The 21045-nt window shown below is 43.1% G+C and overlaps 1 protein-coding gene and 1 long non-coding RNA gene across 2 annotated transcripts; one reads left to right on the top strand and one right to left on the bottom strand.

The window, feature by feature from the left end:
* The first annotated feature begins 12676 nt into the window (after nt 1-12676).
* On the top strand, nt 12677-14850 carry LOC125549405. Its single transcript, XR_007301329.1, has 3 exons — nt 12677-13194; nt 13313-13413; nt 14136-14850. It is a non-coding gene; the product is annotated as an uncharacterized LOC125549405 (long non-coding RNA).
* A 1839-nt stretch (nt 14851-16689) lies between these two features.
* LOC125547300 (CBS domain-containing protein CBSCBSPB3-like) lies at nt 16690-20761 on the bottom strand. The gene is made up of 15 exons (XM_048711232.1): nt 20598-20761; nt 20357-20507; nt 20074-20096; nt 19910-19965; nt 19340-19510; nt 19113-19191; nt 18918-19031; nt 18760-18826; nt 18566-18671; nt 18436-18494; nt 18047-18150; nt 17849-17970; nt 17661-17743; nt 17428-17517; nt 16690-17234 (listed from the first exon to the last, which is right to left on the bottom strand). Exons 1-15 carry the CDS (start codon nt 20759-20761, stop codon nt 17055-17057), a joined length of 1569 nt encoding a protein of 522 aa, XP_048567189.1. The 3' UTR covers nt 16690-17054.
* Between the last annotated feature and the right edge of the window lie 284 nt (nt 20762-21045).

Here is a 21045-nt window from a genome sequence, read left to right as displayed (position 1 = left end):
GTAAGAAGATGTCGGCGACAAACAAGCAAAATGCTGCGAAGAAGATGCTTCACCATCGCACGGGGTCAGGTGGCTACCTCGTAGCCCGGCCTAAGTGGGCCAAGACTGAGAATGATCTGGTTGATAAAGGGATCGAACCAGAGACAATTAGCTGGCCAGACCGTTGCCGGACTTGGTTCTTCGGGGCTGGCGGAACCTTGGACCCTGTAACAGGGAAGTGCATTTGGACGAACGATCAAATGGACATACCAGTCAGGAAGCTTAAGCAGTATATCGAAGCAGCGCAGCAAGGAGTTCTTTCCAGACAGAGAGAACGACGAGCTCACAATGGCCCTCGGGAATCCTGAGCACCCTGGACGGACACGAGGCATGCCAGGCTCCATTCCGTGGAAGGTTGGGTTTCCGGACGCAGGCGGTTACAAATCCCATGAGAGGAGGAAAAAAGTGCAGCAGACCCAAATGCAGGCGCTGCAAGCAAGGGTAGACGCGATAGAGGAACGAGAAGCAAATCGCAGCAAACGTACTGCCGAAGCTTCCCCCGAAGCTACCCCGCCATCTCAGCGCAGAAGCAGCGTGGCTTCCACCGAGCTGCTTCAGCCGGAGCATGCCTTGACGGCTCCTGCCAGCTATCCCGTGGATGCTATAACGGAGTCTCAAAATTGCCACCTTATGACGCAATGGATGAATTTGAAGGTCAAGGCGGCTGTTGGCTCTGTTTATCCTACTGAACCCGGCGCAACTTTTCACTGCCGGCCGATTCCAGAAGGATATGCTAGGGTGATGGTGGATGAAATAACGGAGGGATTTGAGGACCTCCAGCTTGACCACCCTACCGGTGAAGGGGAGACTCGGCTGGGGTCTGCTCTGAAGACTCCATGCCTATGGCGGAAGGAGCTCATCAACCTTCCGAACTGGACGCCTCCGCCTCCTCCTCCTCCTCCGGCAGTCAGGGCACTCCGCCTCCTCCACCGCCTCCTCCTCCGGCGAGTGACGATCAGGGCCCTCGGCCGGCTCCTTCTCCGGCGCGTGGCGGCACTCCGCCTCCTTCTCCGCCTGCGCCGACGCGCCCGAGCAGCCAGCCTCCTCCTTCTCCGCCTCGTCAGCAAGGGCGGAAGAGACCTGCCGCCGCTCCAGCTGCTCCGGCGCGTCGTAGTCCTTCTCCTCCGCCTCTTAAGCAAGTAAAGAAGACAACCGCTCCGTCTGCTCGGTCGGCGTCTAGCAGTACAACCAGAGGCGGGAGGACATACAGATTCGGTCCTTCTCTGAAGACTCCAGAGAAGTTACCATACGAGAGGACCCCGGAGGAGAACGCGAAGATCGCGCGAACCGAAGTGGATGACTGGTTTCAAGGGTTGAAAGCAAAGAGACATCCACCTCCGGAGGAGAAGGTAGATCCGGTGAAAGTGAAGCGCACTCTGGCTGCCCTGGCAAAACCACCCAAGTCTCCGCCGAAAGGCAACTATGAGCGCATTATTGCAAAGACATGGGCCGAAGCGGAGCGGTCGGGAAGTACAGTCAGTGATCAAAGGCTGAAAGAACGACGAGCAGCTGGGAAACAAATTGCCCAGCTCGGCGAACAAGCGAAGCAATCGTGCCCCCCTCAAGGTGCCTAGCGACATCGTCGATCCGAGGATGGTGCCCGGTTATGGCAATGTTGACGATTACCTGCCCGACGATGTACATTATGATCCCATGGAGGTGCAGATACACAGATACGAGTACGGGAAGCCTCTCGTCAAAGATGAAAAATCTTTAACAACGATGATGCGAAGATTACATGATTGGTACTTGAAAATCTGCAGAGAGTCTGGGGGGAGGAGTACTTTGTATGCGAGAGTTAAACCGGAGCATGACCTCGTTGGAATTGAACTGTTGCCTATTCCATTTGAGGAGTTCTATCAGTTTTTCAATCAATTGGCCCTCGATAAAACAACGATCACCTGCTACTGTCTGTAAGTACTACTACTTCTGTCATTAAGTCTCTCTATATAGCTCATCTCTTTCATTGCATGTATTTATAATTATCCTCACTATATTATGCAGAATGAAGATCGCCGAATTGAAGAAAAGACAAATCGGTGATATTGGGTTCATTAACACATATCTCATAGATGCAACTGAGGTTAACATCGTCCCGGAGATACCGAGGCCAACTTGCTACGATCATTCAAAAAAATGAAAACAAAGATATAATACTCTTTCCTTACAACTTCAAGTGAGTGTTACTGTCTTGTGCATATTCGGTTTCCCTTATATATTAGTCCAGGTTATAGTAATGTAATTGATGAGTTATGCATGCGTGTGCAGTTTCCACTATATTCTCCTAGAGATTAGGCTTGAGCAGGGAGTAGTAACCGTCTTGGACTCTAAACGAAAAGATCCCCAGGAGTATGCGGACATGACTGAAATCCTCAAGAAGTAAGTTAAATCGATCATTATCCACCATATCAGCAACTTTGTTCATTTCCTGATATCAAGTAATTGTTTTCTTTGTCCGGCAGGGTTTGGAGAAAATTCACCAAAACAGTTCCGGGACTGCCGAAGGAGCTGGAATTTAGACACCCGAAAGTAAGTACTATAGTAGCATGTTCCGCGCATCTCCTAGTGATTCAAGCGCTAGTTTCATCAATACCATTTAGCATTCTTGCTTATCAGTTTGATTGACCTCTATTTCTTGTAAAGTGGTTGTGGCAGGAACAAGGGAATGATTTCTGTGGATACTACATCTGCGAGTCCATCCGCCACACGACCTGTGAGCGGGGCGGGTACTCTAACGAACAATATGAAGTACGTAAATAACAACATTCACAATTTTATTTTATTACCATCATTTGTATTGAGTTTCATTCATTCATATATATATGTATTGACCCCCTTCTTCAAATTAGATGTTTCGGAAGCGGGATGAACTCCTAGCACCAGCTCGCATGCGAGCAATTCAAGAGAATTGGCGGCATTCTTTCTTGACCAAGTGATCGCTGAAGATGGAGAATACTATGTGGATCATGAGTCCGTATGATTATATTTGTAAGAGATAATTATTGTATATATGTAGCCGGTAGTGTCGGATAGATATACGAGAACTTGTTGTTCGACCAATCTCTCGGAGAAGGAGAGGTGGTCGATATCACTTCTCTCTGTATGCATATATGTTCATGACGATCTTCTGTTTCCTTCGTTTGCTTACTAGCTAACTAGCGTGTCTAGTCCTCTCTATACGTATGTATAGTACGTAGCGTCGACCAAGCACGGACGTAAGAGAGGACACTTCTCTCTATTAATTATAGCTAGCTAACACAATATATGAAACACCTAAATTAACCCCCAAAACCCCCAAAACCCCCCCCCTTAAAAAAAAAAAAAACTCCAGCCATAGAAATGCTGACGCGTGGATGCCTATTGGTCCCGGTTGGTGCCACCAACCGGGACCAAAGGGTCTCCTGCCTGGACTCTGTGCACTGCCCACGTGGAGGCCCATCAGTCCCGGTTCTGGATTGAACCGGGACTAAAGGGTCGGGGCATTAGTACCGACACTTTAGTCCCGGTTCAGGAACCGGGACTAAAAGCCCTTACGAACCGGGACTATAGGCCCTTTTTCTACCAGTGGAAGTGCACAAGTCATTTGTGGAACTACTGGAGAACATTCGACAGGAACTACCCGATGAGTACTTCAGCCACTAGAGCCAGCGCAAATTACATTTGCTGAGTAATACCAGATGGAAATTTCTAGAATTACCTGATTCTGTTTACAACCTATGAATGCAACTGGCAATGGCGCGAGGAAGTTCCACGGCCCGACCATCAATTATGTATGCTCAACATCGCTTTTTTTGCAATTTAACTCTTTATTACTCAAAATTAGGGAGTACAAGCTCATAGAGCAATATTAAGGACTAACTCTGGGTTGGACCCCAGCCAAACTATAGTTCGACCATTAGCCCTACCAAAGTTTGCCATGGAATGACTAGCAATATTGCCGCTACGACGTATATAAGTAATAGAAGAGTCGCGTTCCTCCATACTTGCTTAATCTCTCTGATAATAATAGAGTACTTTGATAAATTGCTTTCACTACTCTTCACCATGGCCACAGCTTTCAAATAGTCCGATTCAACCGTCAATGGATAAATTCTTCCACTGCAAATCCATTGAAATCCCTTCCCGAAGCGCAATAATTTCCGTTTTCAAAACATCCTCACATTCTCCTAGAAAAATGCATGAGCTAAAATAATAGCGCCAATGTGATCCCGAAGAACCATACCGGTCCCTGCAATTCCATTCAGGACCAAACCATCCGTGTTAAGTTTAACACTCCCAAGGATTGGAGGGAACCAGGATGTGTTAGCCATAGGTACATTATTATTGCATGTTTTGGCCACCATCTTTCCTTTCATAAAATCTGCATTAGAATCCATCTTGAGTGAAGTAAATGAATCAAGATAACTTGATAAAAATCTAACCGAAACATCAATAGGTGGTGCCGGCTTGTCATGCACTAACTCATTTCTGATATGCCATAATCTCTAGAAAACCAATAGTACGCGAATTCGCATAGCCTCATCTACATCACAAAAACCCTGAAGTAACCAATCATCTTGGAGCATAATTGTGGTAACATCAAGAAGCGTACAAAGCTGAGACATAGCTTGCCACAGCCGACAGGCATTATCACAAGCACAGAAGACATGAAAAATGTCTTCATCCTCTCTCCCACAGACTGGGAAGTACCCCGAATCTCCAAAGTCCTCTGCTATTTCTTTTTCCATGTTGCCAAAGAAATTGTAGCAGCACGCCAAGCAAAAGGGAGAACTTTAGGCAGGGCTGGGCACGCCCAAATTAGGTTTCAAACCTCCGTGTGTCCATCACGGGCGCTGCTTGTGGAAGCTAAAGAAGGAGCATAGAGCTCTCCTGCAGCTAGCCAGTAAGCACTTCGAACCGTGAATTGGCCATTCTTCTCTGGTTCTCAAGCAATGAAGTCATCCCCAAAATGTGGACATAGCCATATACGACAAATAGCTTGGACATCCACAGGCAAAAAGAACAGATTCAAACGGGGCAAGTCCACAGGTTGCCTTGGACCGGTTTGCGATGGAAGTCTCAAAGGGACCCGTTGGCAAATCTCAGCTTCTTGAATGAGATGTAGAGCTCCAAAATTAGAAAACGAGAGTCGGCTCGCAAAAACACTATGAAACCGGCGTTTGTGCTCACGAGGGAAAGCACTGAACACACGGGCAGGCCGACCATGTAAAATCATTGAGCCTTTTCTCCTTGTACTGCTCATTCAAGGTACAAGTAGTGGTAAAAAAAACGCAATGACAGGCTTCATGTCATGATTCTAATAAGTAACAGCTTGAACATGACCCGAATAGAGTCAGCGTCGGACAGTCTACGGACATGGCACACACGGCAAGGCACAAACGTTGCTCCGTGTTGTTTATTCGCATATGATTGTAGCAACATCTTAGATAAGTCGGATGGACTAACATACAAATACAATCGTGCATTTTGGTATCTTTATATCGGCCGCAAACGCTCACTGCTCAGTAACAAATAACTAAATTACTCTTGACCGGCATATTTGTATTCCCATTCTTGGCATAGATCGCCTCCAGCCTACTTTGGAGGATAGCGCGGGAGCGGCCCCGGCCGCACCTGGTAGGAAGGGGACGCCCAGGTTCCCCTCACACCGTCTCGCTTCACGTTGCTTAAATCACCTGCAGCATTAGACATGCGGGACATCACGTCAGACATGCAAAAAAATGTTTATATTCGAACAAAAAGGAGAGGGGATCGAGAGTTGATACATGCCTCTGGCGGCGAGCACGGCCTGCGCGACGAACGCGAGCGAGGCGAGCACCACGCACAGGAGCGCAGCCAAGTTCCTGAAGAGAGCCATAGTTGAAGCCTCAAGGAAGGAAGGAAGGAAGGATGCGTGTGTTACTTCTGTCTGTGCTTGGAGAAGCAAATGCCTGCACAGCTGCCGTATTTATACCCGTGCGATGGTAGCTGCTACCTGTGTGCATCCAGCTCGATCAGCATGCGTAGACGAGTCAAAACTTAAAAGCCAGTACTCCCTCCGTCCACGAATAAGTGTACTTCTAACTTTTGTCTTAAGTCAAAGTTTTAAAACTTTGACCAACTTTATAGGAAAAAGTAGCAACATTTATGGCACTAAATTACTATCACTAGGTTCGTTTTGAATTGTGCTTTCATAATATATCAATTTAATGTCATATATGTTACAATTCTTTTGTATATAGTTGGTCAAAATTTTAAAACTTTGACTTAGGACAAAAGTTAAAAGTACACTTATTCACGGACGGAGGGAGTACGTAGCAATGTAGCGGTGGAATTTGTCCGCAGACTCTGCAGTCCATGTCTGCTACGTTTCAGCTGAGCGGCTGTCGTTAAACGAACAAAAGTCAGCGTTCGTTTTCTTGACCATCCAGGGCAAGAGGGAAGCTCTGCCTTCCTATATATGGTACCGATCGACTACCGAGTCCTGGTAGGTGGGTGCAGCTTCCATGCGACAAGAGCCTCTCGGCATCTTTGACTTTTCTTTCTGTTGCATGACTGAACGAGGTACTCCCTTCGTAAACTAATATAAAAGCGTTTAGATCACTAAAATAATTTACAGAGTGAGTATTTAGTTGATTATAGTAAACGCTACTTAGACGTGGGCTTGGCCGGTTGTGCCCATAGCTCCACTAGCTACGGGAACAGTTTTTGTTTTTTCGTTCACTCATTTCCCTCCTTTTTGACTCTATTATTCTTTTTGAAACCCGTTTAAAAACATAGAATATTGTTTGGAATATCAAAAAATGGTTTGTTTTCAAATATGGTTTACAATTTTATACCCGTGCGCTGGCAGCTGTGCCGAGTGCGACCAGTGTGCATACAGCTCGATCGGCATGCGTGGACGAGTCAAAAAAAGCTACACTTGAGCTGAGCGGTGAGCGGCAGTCGTTCCAAGAACAAAAGTCAGTGTTTGGATGAGCCTGGGCCGTCCTTTCTTGACCATCCGCAGCAAGAGGGAAGCTCTACCTTCCTATATATGGTACCCATCGTCCGTCGACTACCGAGTCCTGGTAGTGGTAGGTGGGTGCCGCTTGAATGCAACAAGAGCCTTTGGGCATCTTTGACTTTTCTTTATGTTGCATGACTGAATGAGGTATTTTGATTTATTTATTTTTTTGCGGGTGAATGAGGTATTTTGATTGATTATAGTAAAAGCTGGTTACAGTTTATTAAAATAGAAAGAAATTGAGATTTTTTTACTCATGTCTTCTATATGCATTTAGATAAGCATATCAATGTCTTCTATATCCATCTGGATAAATCTATTATCACTTCTGCTTCGGTACATGCCTCACACAAGGACGGCTCAAATTAGTCCGTACCATTTCATAGGAAAGGGCATGATGGTTATATTTTATAAATTTTTCGCTGCCGTATACGCAGACTCCAATCCCTATTTGTGGCTTTTTTTTTTGAGACAATCTCGCGAAGCTTTTATTTAACTCGTCACAATGTTTACAGAGATGAAAGAAAGATCACCCGGGTTGCCTAACCACACACAGCGGCCAACCCCAAGTGAGAGAGTATGCTTCGCTAAATTGTGAGCCTCGACATTCAAGGCTTTACGCGCTTTTCGCAACTTGGCGCACACCCGCTCGCTGTCCTGGGCTTGGCCCGCTTAGGGTTTTTTTTCTTTCTTCTGACCTTCAACAAATACGCGAGGGTCGCATAATGGGGGAGATTTGAACTACGAGGGTCGCAGACCTCCACGTTCAGTCCTATAGGCACTACCCACTACGACAGATTACTTTGTCCTGTGCTTTCGTCTTTTTCTATCTTTTGTGGCAAATGTAACATGTATTGTTTTCTTTTCTGGTTTTTTGTCCTCTTTGGCCGTTTATTCTATGACTTTTCCTTTCCTTTTCAAATCTTTTATTTATTTATTTCATTTTCTTAATTCGCAAACTTTTCTTCAAATTAGTGAACTTTTTCGGTTATTCTGAACTTAAAAAAATCATGAACTGTTTTCCAACTGCATGAACTTTTTATCAAAATCGATGAAATTTATTAAAATCCATAATCTATTGTCAATATCTGGTTAATTTTTTATTATCAAATTTGCTGAACTCTTTTCGAATTCGTGGGTTTTTTGTAAAAATCTATTAATTGTTTTTAAAAGCGATGAACTGTTTCTTAAAAGCGATGAAAATCTTTCAAATTTGTGAACTGTTTTCAATCAAAACTGGTGAACTTTTCAAATCTGTCAGCTTTCTTTCAAAACCGGTGAACCAATTCTTTTATTTTTGCCAAGAAAAATTAAAATTACTGATATTTTTTTGATTTGTGATTTTTAATTCAAAATCGATGAACTTTTTTTAAAAAATGAACTTCTTTCAATTATGCGAACTTTTTGTTCAAATCAATGAACTATTATCAAATCTTGAACTTTTCAAAAATTCAGTTTACACAGTTGCTACTTGGCGTGGGCTTAGTCGGTTGTGTATATAGCTCCACTCGCTACAGCTACAGTTTTCGTTTTTTCGTTCATTCATTTGTCTCCTTTTTGACTTTATTATTCTTTTTGAAACCTGTTTAAAAATTTAAATATTGTTTCGAACACTAATTTTCTTTTTCAAATACTGTTTACAATTTTATAAAATGTTCTAGAATTTCACAAATGTTGCAGTTTTTGAATTATTTGTTCACACATTAATAAATGTTTGCATTTCAAAAGAAGTAAATAAATTTTCTAAGAAGTAAGTGATTTGCAATTTTTGTTCAACATCAATCGTTGGGAATATGTTAACAATGTTGAAAAAAGTGTTCAAGTCTATAAAATTTTCGTACACAATTTAAAAAATCCAAAATTGTTGAAAATTTTCAAGAAATAGTTAGGATAAGAATATGTTCATGTTGATTGGCAATGACGGAAATTGCAAGTAACTGAAGCATTCAAATTAGAAGAAAAAAAAATTACATGCTCACTGATGCACCCATCTAGTCTAGTCTAGCACACTCCTCTTAACTGATGGTGTTTTTGGACGATGGATAAATGACCCCAACTTCTTGAGGCATCCTGCCAGACATATGAGGCATCCTGCCAGGTTTGAACGATTTCCCAACATTGTATGAAAGTTGCAACACGTACGGCCATTTATCAGCCTTTTTTCATCGCGAAAAACTCTAGAAAGTGCAAAACTTTCTGAAAACCCAAACAACTTGTCATGGTGCTCTGAATTGGTCATACAAGGCCATGTAAAACAATTCGGTCCATTTAAGGAATGTCGGGAAAGAACATGCTCTCAGGCGAAGCCTTCTGGCCTACCCAAACACCCTTCATTCAACATGGACTTCTTTTTGGACATCCTTGAAATGACCTCAACTTTTGCAATAAGGTAGGCATGCTCATCGTATGCATCCATGTCATATTTGAACGATTTCCGATGACGTATGCAAGCTGCTACATGTCTGGTCATTTATCAGTCTTTTTTCACCAGGAAAACTCTAAAAAATGAAAAAATTGTCAAAAACCCGAGAAACTTTGCATGGCGCCTTAAATTGGTCATACAAAGCCATGGAAACAAATTGGAGCCATTTCAAGAATGTCAAGAAACAGCGTGCTCTCAGACGGAACCTTCTAGCCTACCCGAACATCCTCTGTGTTCAACATGGTCTATTTTTGGACATCCTTCAAGTGACTCCAATTTTTGCAAGCAGGTGGGAATGCCCATCGTAGGCATTCATTTCAGCGTTGAACGATTTGAAAAATAGAATATTTTTGAAAGTACGGATAATGTTTTGAAAATGCGAACAATTTTAAGAAAATAGGAACAAAATTGAAAACCACGAACATTTTTTGAAATTCTGAACAAATTTATTCGAGATGCGAATATTATTTCATTTGTATTCAAAATAGTACCGAGAGGATCCGGAAAGCATTTCGGGGTCACCGGAAGGGTTTTGGTGAATATCGGGTAATACCGGGTATTACTGATAAATATAGGTGGAAAATGTTTCTAAAGATGTTAAATTATATATAAAATCATCTAAAAGTATATAGAACAATTTTTTATTTAATTTAACATCAACAGGCCTTAAAAGGACAAGAGGTGAAAGACAATTTAGGCCAAAAAAGACCAAGTGGGGAGGCGCCTCCTTCCCTACGGAAGGAGGCCTAATTGGGGTTGGGGAGGAGTCCAAATCCTCCTTCCGTGCGTAGGTGCCCAAAGAGGAATTTCCCTCCTCGCCGGCTACCCTCTCCCTCTCCTTTAACATATATATACTAGGGTTTTTGTCCATTGAGATATGCAAGTTTTGGAACCTCCTCTACTTCTCCTAGTTCTAGTTCTACTTGGTCCCAGTTGACTAATTAGAACTAGGTTAATCTTCTTGTCCTCGTAATTAGAAGCCCTGTGTGATTCTAACCTCCTTCCTCTAATTCTCCGGTGATGATTAGCTCTGGACGGCCAAGCGTTGTCGGATCATGAAGGCTGCACGCTTGCAACCAAGTAGATAGGTCGTGCTTTAGGTCATCGGTTCGAGGGACTGTTTGTGGGCGGTATGATGAATCGTTCATCGTCGGTTCGAGGGACTCCATGTATGATATACACCGACACGTTGTTCTTCCGCCGTAACTAGGTGACAGTAACAATTGTGATCCCAACCCGTTATGCATCTTCATATCTTGGGTAATCGTAGGCGCGAAATTTTTTGTTTTCTACTGCGTTTCCCAACAGCCAAAACCGGAAACAGAAAGCCTTGTGTACTGGACCGGCCCACTTCGCTCGATCTCGAGCGTTGCATGTGCGTTGTGGCGACAATTTGCCGCAACGAGCGGCAATAGAGAAAACGAATCGTATTCGCTGTTCATTTCGTCGCAATGTCGACGCCCGCAGCGAATGAGTGATCTAGCTTGGCCGCCCTGTTAAGGCGTTCAACTGATCCATTTGTGAGAACCTTCTAGGAGGTTCTTGACCTGGTTTTGGAAACCTTCTAGAATATTTGTGAACAATATTTCTATTTTGGTTGTTTATTTACATGTTTTTTGGATTTTTTTTCTTGGATCTTTTTTTTCCTTTTTCTGTTTATTCATTGTAAAAATAAAAAATATCAGAAAATTTTAAGTGCTTTGGAAAATTGTTCATTTTTCCAAAAAATATGAATTTCCAAAACTATACGTGTTTTAAAAAAACACAAATTGAAAATGTGTTAAAAAATTATTTGTGTTTTCAAAAAATAATCTGATTTCTAGAAATTGTTCGCATTTATCAAAAGCTCAAAAATAGAAAATGTTTGAAATTATGAAAGTTGTTTTCTTTTTGAAAAATGGATCCAAGTTCCAAATATTGTTTGCTTTTTAAAAAAGTTCACATTTTCATAAAAATCTGGCATTTTAATATGTCACTTTTAGAAACTATTTTTCGAAAAAGAAAGAAAAAAGCAATAAAGAAAAGAACCATTGCAGTTCCGAGCGGGTAGAGTAACATGCTGCTACAGTAAGATGCTAGGGACATATCGCTAGATGGGCCGGCCTGTGGGTCGGGTCACTGTCTGCCCAGCAATCCGCAAATAGGAGCTCCGGTAAAAATGTCTAAAAATAATTAAATTTTAATGAACAATTTCAATGTTGGCCCACCCTGGCCAATTGGGCACGATCCTCCGTTGAGGTCTTTAGGCACGGTCACTAGCATCTCACTATTATCTCTACTGCTTAAAAAGAACATAAGGTTTTCATTTTACCTCTCTTTCGTCTAACCTTCTTTATATAAATAGTTCTGGGAACTTGCACTTATCATTCAGACTCATGCATCTAAATACAAAGTACGCTGCTAATCAATCCATCAGCAGATAAAGGTTATAGGGAAGTAGAATATTTTACCTGAGTGCCGGTATACTGCTAATTGTTCTAGACTGATTTCGTAGTACTGTGGGCTTGGATAGCCAGACATGGTAAAAAACTGTCTGAAATCAGTCAACACAAATTGCTCTTTGGTGGAGTCAGTTGGGCAGAGGAGGAGATGCAGATGTAGTTTCGTTGCTGGGAGGTGATGGCGAGGATGCCTTTTGATGTCAATAATGAAAAAGAGATTGCCAGAGATACCAAGCTAATGCTGGAGACGACACGATGCGCCTCCACTGTTTAGAGATGGAATTTAGTGAGGCGGGGATAGTCGCCCAGTCTGCGGCGTCGTTGCTTCTGGGCAGCACGGTCGTGATGGTGGTGCTCGGGCTTAGGCGCATCGAGGCTGCAGGGTAGCTGCGATGTCCCGAGGCATGTGCTTCTCATCTTGAGGGCGGATCACACCAGTGCGTCTGGATCCATGGGGGCGGCGGCTTGCAGCAGAGGAACTCCATCCTTGAAATTCACCGCCTGCATGTGGATTTGCATGCACCAGTTGTATTATCGTCAATTGATCGGTTTGGATTGTCATGAACACGCATTCTATGTTACACGGTTGTGTTAACTACGATCAACAAATTAATCAAAATACCAAGAGGAGGAGGATGAAGATAATTACCGGATTCATATAGTTGATTGATCCATCAAGATCGGATCATCTCAATGTATACACATCAAACACATTCAGCTGTGCATTAAAGGCGCATCCCCGCGCTAGCCACGTCCTCACGGGTACGACAAAGAGAAGCCTTCCCTTCGCGAGGAAGCGACCTTATCGAGCCCCACCACTTTTCCTTTTTGTCTCAAGCAATCTCCCCTCTCCTCTCCTCATTTTCTCTTCCCCGTGTAGGGTTGCCGCCGCCGCCGCCCCATCGGCACATCCAAGCTCCTCCGGCGCCCGCTCCTTCGTCGGGAGGACGAGACCATGGTGGCGACGGACGGTGAGGAGGGGGCGTCCAGGTCGACGAGAAGCTGCGATTTAGCGCCGCCGCCGCCTCTCAGCACGCAACCTCTCCTTTCCTATCTCCTCTGCAGCTCCCCTGTTCCTCCGGTGGCATCGAACCCCATAGTCATCTCCTACTTCCCTCTCTTATTCCCCTGTGTGTCCGCGAGATGGGCCAAGCCGGCACACACGGCAAAGGGCGGCTGCGGCTACGGCTCCGACGCAGGCGCCGTGGAGGTGGAGGCGAAGCTGCGGCGGCTAATGGTGGACGGCCGCGTCAGCGACGTCAGCCTCGACGACTCGACGAGTTCCATCACCTTCACTGCTACGCCAGGTTCGTTGCTTGCTTGCCATTGGGTCCGATCGGCTCTGATTTGCTTGCTTGATTCGACGGTTCCACTCCGCGTGCATCGATCTGACATCTATTTGGATTTTGGATCTGCAACGTTTAGGAGGCTGGTCTAGATTAGGTTCGTTTCTTGGAGTATGACAAGCTGATGGTGATCCTCACTCTGACAAAATAACGAAACATTCAGTGCTGGAGCTTCCAAAGGTAAGTTCGCCTACTGATCTGTTTCGTCTCTTAAAATAAGACTACCCTGTTTCACAAATTGTTTTGTAACTTGTGAATGTGGTTTAGGATATCTATTTTTCTGTTATAAGTGTGAAAAGTGGAGTGGTATAGCCATTATACTCCAAGTTAGTTCACTGAAATCTGGCCATGGATAAACAGGGCTTTTATCTTGAGCTGCTGCAGCATACTACTATGATCAAGATGGAAAGTCAAGTGCTTATTGATCAAAGAAATAGCAGCATAATAAGTGTGCACTTTTAGAGTTTCAGACTAAAAGAACTGGGATTCAGTTTCGATGAACTTTGTTTTTGAACTGTAGTTTTGATGAACCTGAGCGCAAGTATTATACTTTACTACATTGTTGATTTTTTTACTGCAGCTAGGTTTCTTCAAGAAATCTCTGCGAAAGAAAACGCTTCTGTGAGAGCAAATAGATTACATGCTCCTGTTGCACATATATATATATATATATATACATATATATATATATATATATATATTATTCTTTCTTAATTACTAGATTCTTGTGGATGCTTTGTTGGGAAAACAATGTGGATTGCTTTTACCGTATATGCACGTCTAATGTTGTCACCGAAGCAATGGATCCTGATACATAACTCAAAGTTACAAGTACTTCTCGGCGGACTAAAGTTTGTATATACAGTTAAAATGCTTTTCTTAGACATTGACATATTTTACAGGGATCTTCATCCAGTGATGAAGATGGATCCTGCATAGAAAATGATTCCGTTGAAGCATTTGAAGCTGAGTTACACAATTTTGACTTGTGACATCAAGGAAGGAGATTATTATGTGTATGACAAAGATGAAGGCTGCTATATATGTGAATGGCGATGAAGGGTCTGATTATGAATTTGATGAAAGTGACTTCAATCAGCAAATTGACTTGAATCGGCAGCTGGATTATAAATTCGACAATGTAGATTGGGGATGCTCTGACAGCAAGGTTGTTCCACATATATGGTCTAATCAAATATTTGTGGTAAGGATGAACGTCAGTATGAAGAGAAAACATATATCTGAACTAAAATTACAAGCTACAAAGGCTTTTAAGAGAAATGAATATATCACAGCCGGACAGATGTATTCAGATGTAAGTCATCACACATCTTTATTCCATAAATAGGATTTAGAGTTTACAGGAAATGTTGTCCCGTGGTGCAAAAAGTGCATAACTTCTATTAGGCTAGCTCTAGGACAAAGTGACAAACATATGTGATATTTCAAGTGAGAACTTTTTTCTTCTGAATCATTAACTGATGGTCTGTAAGGAATTATGCCATTAGCTTTTTGTAAAGGTGCAAACAAATCAGTCGATCAGAAACACCATGATGATGTGGACATGTCTGTTGTCCTAAAGCTGGACTAGATGTTCGTAGTATTGGGAAAAAAGGATGTTTCGTAACAGTATTATTATGTCCCATTAGTGTGAATGCTAACTAAAGAGTTGTTGCCTATATGACATATTATTTCATTTATTATAGGAATTTCAACAAAATAATCGATATTAATTATTCCCATTGAGACAACAAGGAATAGGTGTTCAAGGCTTAGCAGACACTTTCATTTTACTTGGCATGCTATTTGCTTCACCAGATGTACATCCCAAGATAATGAAAGTGCGGCCCCCCACCTAGCACCGCTCAACTTCCTCTCAAGTGGCGCCACCGGGTGGCGCCCCAACCGCTAGTTACCTGACGATGTTGATCTACCCAGATGAGCTAGCAAGAAAATGGGCAGACTTCTGCAGCAGCGAGGAGCACCCAGAGTCGACAACCTCGACCTCGCGCCTGCAGCAGCTAGGAGATCGGTTGCTTAAAAGGAGGATTAGGTCTATCTGTTACTCTTCCATCAGTTTTTGATGGATAAGATAAAGACGAAGGGGGTCTGTTGCCTACAATTAAGAGGCATGAAATTAATTGCTGGGCCATGCAGGGAATTGAGGAGACGGGGCTGCAATTGTGAGGAGCTCCAACGTTTCTTCCTTCATATAATAAGCGACCGAAACGTTGTTTTTAAACAAAAAAAATAGGCTGTGACGTGGTAACTTTGCTGAGGTCGACACACGAAATTGGGAACTGAACGCTGATGTGGCATGAAGCTGATGTGGAAGGTGTGCATGTTAAGAGAATTGGTAGTAGTGGGGATCAACTTCTTAAGAATGTAAAATGTGCCACTCTTTCCTTTTCCGCTTTGATTTTTTTTCTCTCATGTCTGATTTTTCTCCATCAATTCTCCCTAAAATATAATTAATTGTCTCATGTTTTATTAACTTATAAAAAAGCACATTTTGTTTGGTAAGTAATTAAATTCTTATCAAATAAGTGCTTAACAATAAAATGGCAGGTAAATCGTGGCGATTGCATACATAAACTTGCTAAGATTTTAGCGCATGAATATAATGATAGACATGCAGTCACGAGCTAATCTACTAGAATGTTTATATTTCCGTTGCAACACACGAGCAATTGTCCAGTCTTTATAAAAATAGCATCTCACTATTTTTTTTTACTTCTAAAAGACCCAGTTGGGCATAATAGTGTGTGTCACTCGTCATTGCAAACCACCCAATCTGCATTTACTGCATACGAGGAAAATTGTGCTATAGCAAAAAGACCTTGCTACTCTGCTCCATATCTGTATCTTAATTAACTTACCTTTCGCAATAATGTGGAATTACGTCACTCAATTCCACGCCATATTTGACCACACCTTCCTACACGCCGCTCATTTAATGTACTTATCATGCATGACCCAAACTACCAAATTATAATAGCGCCAAAATCAAAATTCTAGTCCGGTGATTCCCGTGTGCCCCATGCCATATAAGGTGGAATTACATCCACTTCTACCTTAAGACAGCCCTAACCTTTATAGATTAAAAAAAAAAGCTTCCGGGCACATACCTAGTTTCTATAAAACTCCTTAGCCCTGATGACCAGATCACTCCCTCCCCACATCATCAAAACAAATAGGAGGGATAAACATTGGGTGACCCTAACATATTTTTGGTGATATATACCAAAACTAGGATGTTTTTTCCTGTTTGTGTACATGTATCAGCCTGCTTTTTATCTGTTGCAACAAACAGTCACTTTGCTATTAGAAGAAGAAAATTATACTCTCTCCGTCCCTAATGTAAGACGTTTTTTGACACTACACTAGAGTCAAAAAACGTCTTACATTATGGGACGGAGAGAGTAATAAATTTGTTTTCACAAGAGAAAAAGGATGTTTGATCCATGTTAATATATAGGCTGAAGAGACAACCAGTCAATTAGCCATAATATATAGGCTGATTAGAGTTCCAGCGCAAAAAGAAACACTAATTCATGTTATTGTTAGTTCATCAGGATGAACCAAAGTCAGAGAAAAAACAACTGAACATACACCCCTGCTGTCAGAAATTGATCACTAAAGAAGAAGAAGAAACGCTCTCTGAAGTCCATTTAGAATGACTGCAAACCCTGGAGAAAAATTCAGTGTAGAGGCTTGGCAAGAGCCTTATTGCCGCCGTGATTTGTGTGATCCTCCTCTTGCGTAGTACATCTATGCAGTGTTGAAGTATGCTCTTTGAGTCTGAGGTATGTATATTGAAGTCATTGCCGAGAGCATCTCAAGTAGACGATTGCCCCGACGCCAGCAATAGCAGCTGCACTGGCCACTGTACCTAGCCGGAGGGACGGCCAGCTTCTCCTTGCTGATGAGGTATCCACAGACGACGCCGGTGTGGGATCTGCGCTGATCTTTGACCCGTCGTCCATGTGCAGCCTCAGAACCTGAAACAGCAAAACGAAATGCCAAAAAAGACTGAACCTCAAAGTAAATTACTGAACCTAAGTTGCAAGAAGAAGAACTAAGAAACTAAAAATGATCGGTCGCACTTAGGTTGCGGCACAGCTACATTACCGAGGATGCAGACGACATGCGGGGAATTCAAGATGTTGGTATACAAAAGAATAGAAAAACAACCTTCCATCCTGCTGATCTGGCATGTTCAATTGCTGCAACCAGGTCGGCGTCGGTAGCCAGAAGTACTCTATCAACTTCGTCGTCATTGTACTGTTGAAAACGATTTTAAGTAAGGATTAAAAACGTACATAGGTCCACAAATTATACCCAAAAACAAAATCCCATCTACAAGATTTTGCTCGGCTTGTTGCTCACTTGGAGGCACACTGCATTAGCAAAGCTCAACCTCTTACCATAAGGTTTACATTCGCCTTCTTGTTTTCTGTTCCTAATCTGTATGCAATAGCAGACACAAGCTCTTCTAAGCTTTCTGAAACTGCATAAAGGAGGAGCCTATCAGAAGTTCTTCAGGAAGACAAACAAATTTATCATACTTCGTCAGTAAACCGCAATAGGGAAAGACGATAAGAAATGCACCAACCGCAACTGAATCTGTGCATTCGCCCTTTTCTGTCTTCAATTTTGAAAGAGAATGCATTGCCAACATGAGGGGGTGTTTGCTTTCCTTCAGCACTGTCTGAGGCTGCCGTACGAGATTCGTCACTGCACTATATAACAGAAGACTGATCAAACCATCTTCAGGAATGTAAGAGTAAATGCAAATCGAAGAAGAACAAACCTATGCCAGTCATAGTCTTCTGCAGGATGCAAGGCAAGTGCTGAATCCCAAAACTTCTGAACCATGGTATTTGCCACATTGTTTGGTCCAGAGGCTCCCTCAACCTAATGAGAACACACAAAAAGTCAGGATTATATGGTGATGAGAAATAAAAATAACGTATTTGTATGGTGCAACAAAACGATCATAGCTAACAGAATCTTTAATTCAACTAATGTAAAATATCGTGACTGAATCAGTTTGATGCAACAAAAATAGAACTCATGTGCCAGGGACTTCCCTTCAGAATGAAAGCTTCACCTTCCAAGAAAGTACTGTTCTTTCTCTTTAATATGAGGAAATAATGAAATGTGCAGTATGGTAGTGGAAACATAATAATTCATTCTTACCATGGAGATGGCTGTGTGGGTTAACTGTAGAGCGTCCAAACAGGCGACAATCTGTCCTCCTGTTCAAAGATTTAACTTAGATATGTACATAGAACGGAACTTTTCTTTGATGTTAGAATTCAGTACTTACTTTTGTCCGCAACAAGAATATGACGACATTTTCTATCTTGCATTGATTGCAGAGCCTCGAGGATTGATGTGTCCAATGTAGCACAATCAGGACTTGCAGTCATGACCTTCGGAAAGTTAACATCGCTTTAGGAGAAAAATAGGGCAAAAATCTTGATTGCTTAAAATATGGATGCTTCAGTTCTTTTGCCACACCTTTTCTACCAGAGTCACCTCTGGGGACAGATTTTGTGCCACTACTCGCAAAACCAAATCCTTGGAACTACAGTGTGCTCAGCATCTTGGTGATAGTACTTAACAAATAAATGAGATGGGAAAACTTTAAAACTACGCGGATTTTGATAAGAACATATGTGAGAATGCCTTGCAGCATGTTCCCTGTCATGACAACCACTGAGTTAACTTGGTACTCTCTCATCTTTTTGGCAGCTACAGTTACCAGATCTGATGGAGATACTGATGGAACACTACAAAGGATAAGCGACAGCAATGTTCAGTCATAAGAAACAAAATCACATCATACATTTTTCTGGCAGTAGAAATTTGACCTGCTATTTTCAGTTATGATAGTTGATAAGGAAGGCTTGAACATGTGTTCTCGAAGATTTTCTATTAACGTGTGCGGACCTGAAGTAAGGACCCAAAATATGACATCAGCTAGTTAATCAAACAGACCTGAATGAAATGCATCATTGGTGATCATGAAAATTGAAATAAGTATGCTTGTAAAAAAAGTAGTCAATTTAATCATATTAAAAGAAACTGAAAAAGCAACCTGCAAATTCATTTCCCCACTGCCGTTTGACCCTTTCCATAGCAGCGGCAATAGCACTACCTTGTTCTGCTGCCTTTTCCATTCTAGAAATCGCATCATAGAGGAACTTGGTAATATCCAACATGGCAATGACCTCACCATGCTCCACTACAGGAAGATGCCGAAATTTGCCTGTATATGAATTCATATGACATGAAAGAAACCATGAAGATAAGATAGAAGAGGTCAATAAGAATGACAACAAAATCCCAGCATAAAACACGACAGAAATTTCTTAAGAGAACATTCTTGTACTTTCAGGCACACTATTCCTCTTGCAGTTCTTGCCTCTGGCTATTAGCTAGGATGTAATAAAATTGCTCCGAGTTACACTATTCCTCAATTCAAGATGACTCTCAGTTGCAGATTATTTGTTTTCTCACATATATTTTTAGAAAGTAGGCCTAAGTAGGTTTTATATTCGGCCACGACTTCAGTTACTGACAAAATACATCGCTATGATTATGACTGAAGGCGAAACTGGCAACAAATACTGCTAATTGTGGTACTGAAGAAAAACAACAAGCAGACCTTGGACCATCTTCTGCAGTGCCTCGGTGGCAATAAATAGTTCTGTGTATCCATCACTATTGATTCATAGAAAACCTGATGCTCGTCATTAACCACATCCAATTCCTTAAGAAAACCCCCCGAAAACCCAACAGTTTAATGTTTGTTATATCTATTCATTAAACCCAATCCCCCTTTCCAGTTTGTCCTAAATAGCAAAGCGCATGTCAGTCTCATTTTCCCTGAAAATATGATATGATTTTACATACTTGGCATCCGAAGAAATCAAGAAGCTATGTTATCCACATGACCGTGCAGAATTGCAGCTCATCTCAAGAGACACTCGAAATTTTTGGGTCATCCAGCGCCAGCCCCAAGAATCGCATTATCATTCCCCTGCAGTTTAAAGTTGATATTCCCTGTTTTCACGTTGCAAAGACTCAAGACTCCTTGTGATGAGTTTCTGACCTCGGCCGTGACGATGCCTGAGAGCACCCCTTTGGCGTCGGCGCGCCTGGCGGCCATCCTCCTGCACGCCTCGGACACCGCGGTGGCCTCCGGGAGAGTCAGGGCCTTGGCCAGCCTGAGCTGCTTCACCGTCCTATCCTCCAGCGACGACCTACGCCACATTCATAAACACCGCATGTATAAATCGTTCGAATCAAAATCAAGCGGAAGGGAACGAACCGACGATCGGCGGAGAGCGTACGTTGGTGGTGCCTGGGCGGGCGAGGCGGGCGAGTTGGGCTTGGAGGAGGCGGCGGCGGGTTTCCCATTGGTCGCGCCGGCCTTCCCGTTGACGGGGGCGGGGGCGGGGGGCTTGCTGCGGAGGAAGGCGGCCTGCAGGTGGCGGCGAGTCTGCGGCGCGGCCATCGGCATCCGGCGGTGGTGGTGGCGGCGGCGGCGATCGCGGGTGTGGTTTGAAATGGCGTTGAAGGCAAGGATGACAGAGTCAGAGAAGAGAGGAGAACGGAAAAACAGAGTCGTCGCTCGCTCGCGCGCGTGCTGCTGCAGCCGGAGGTGGAGGCGCAGTTGGTGTGCGTGGACCCTGTCGCGTGCCACTGGTCGGTGGGGACGGGTAGGTGTGGGTCCGCACGTCAGTGAGTCATACCGCCGAGTTCTCATTGGGCTGCGCGCAAGGGTCGTTGGGTTCGTCC

Source organism: Triticum urartu, chromosome 3 (assembly GCF_003073215.2).
Source record: "Triticum urartu cultivar G1812 chromosome 3, Tu2.1, whole genome shotgun sequence".
Lineage (NCBI taxonomy): Eukaryota > Viridiplantae > Streptophyta > Magnoliopsida > Poales > Poaceae > Triticum > Triticum urartu.
The sequence above is the reverse complement of the archived record's forward strand: the minus strand, read 5'-3'. Positions and strand labels throughout refer to the sequence as shown.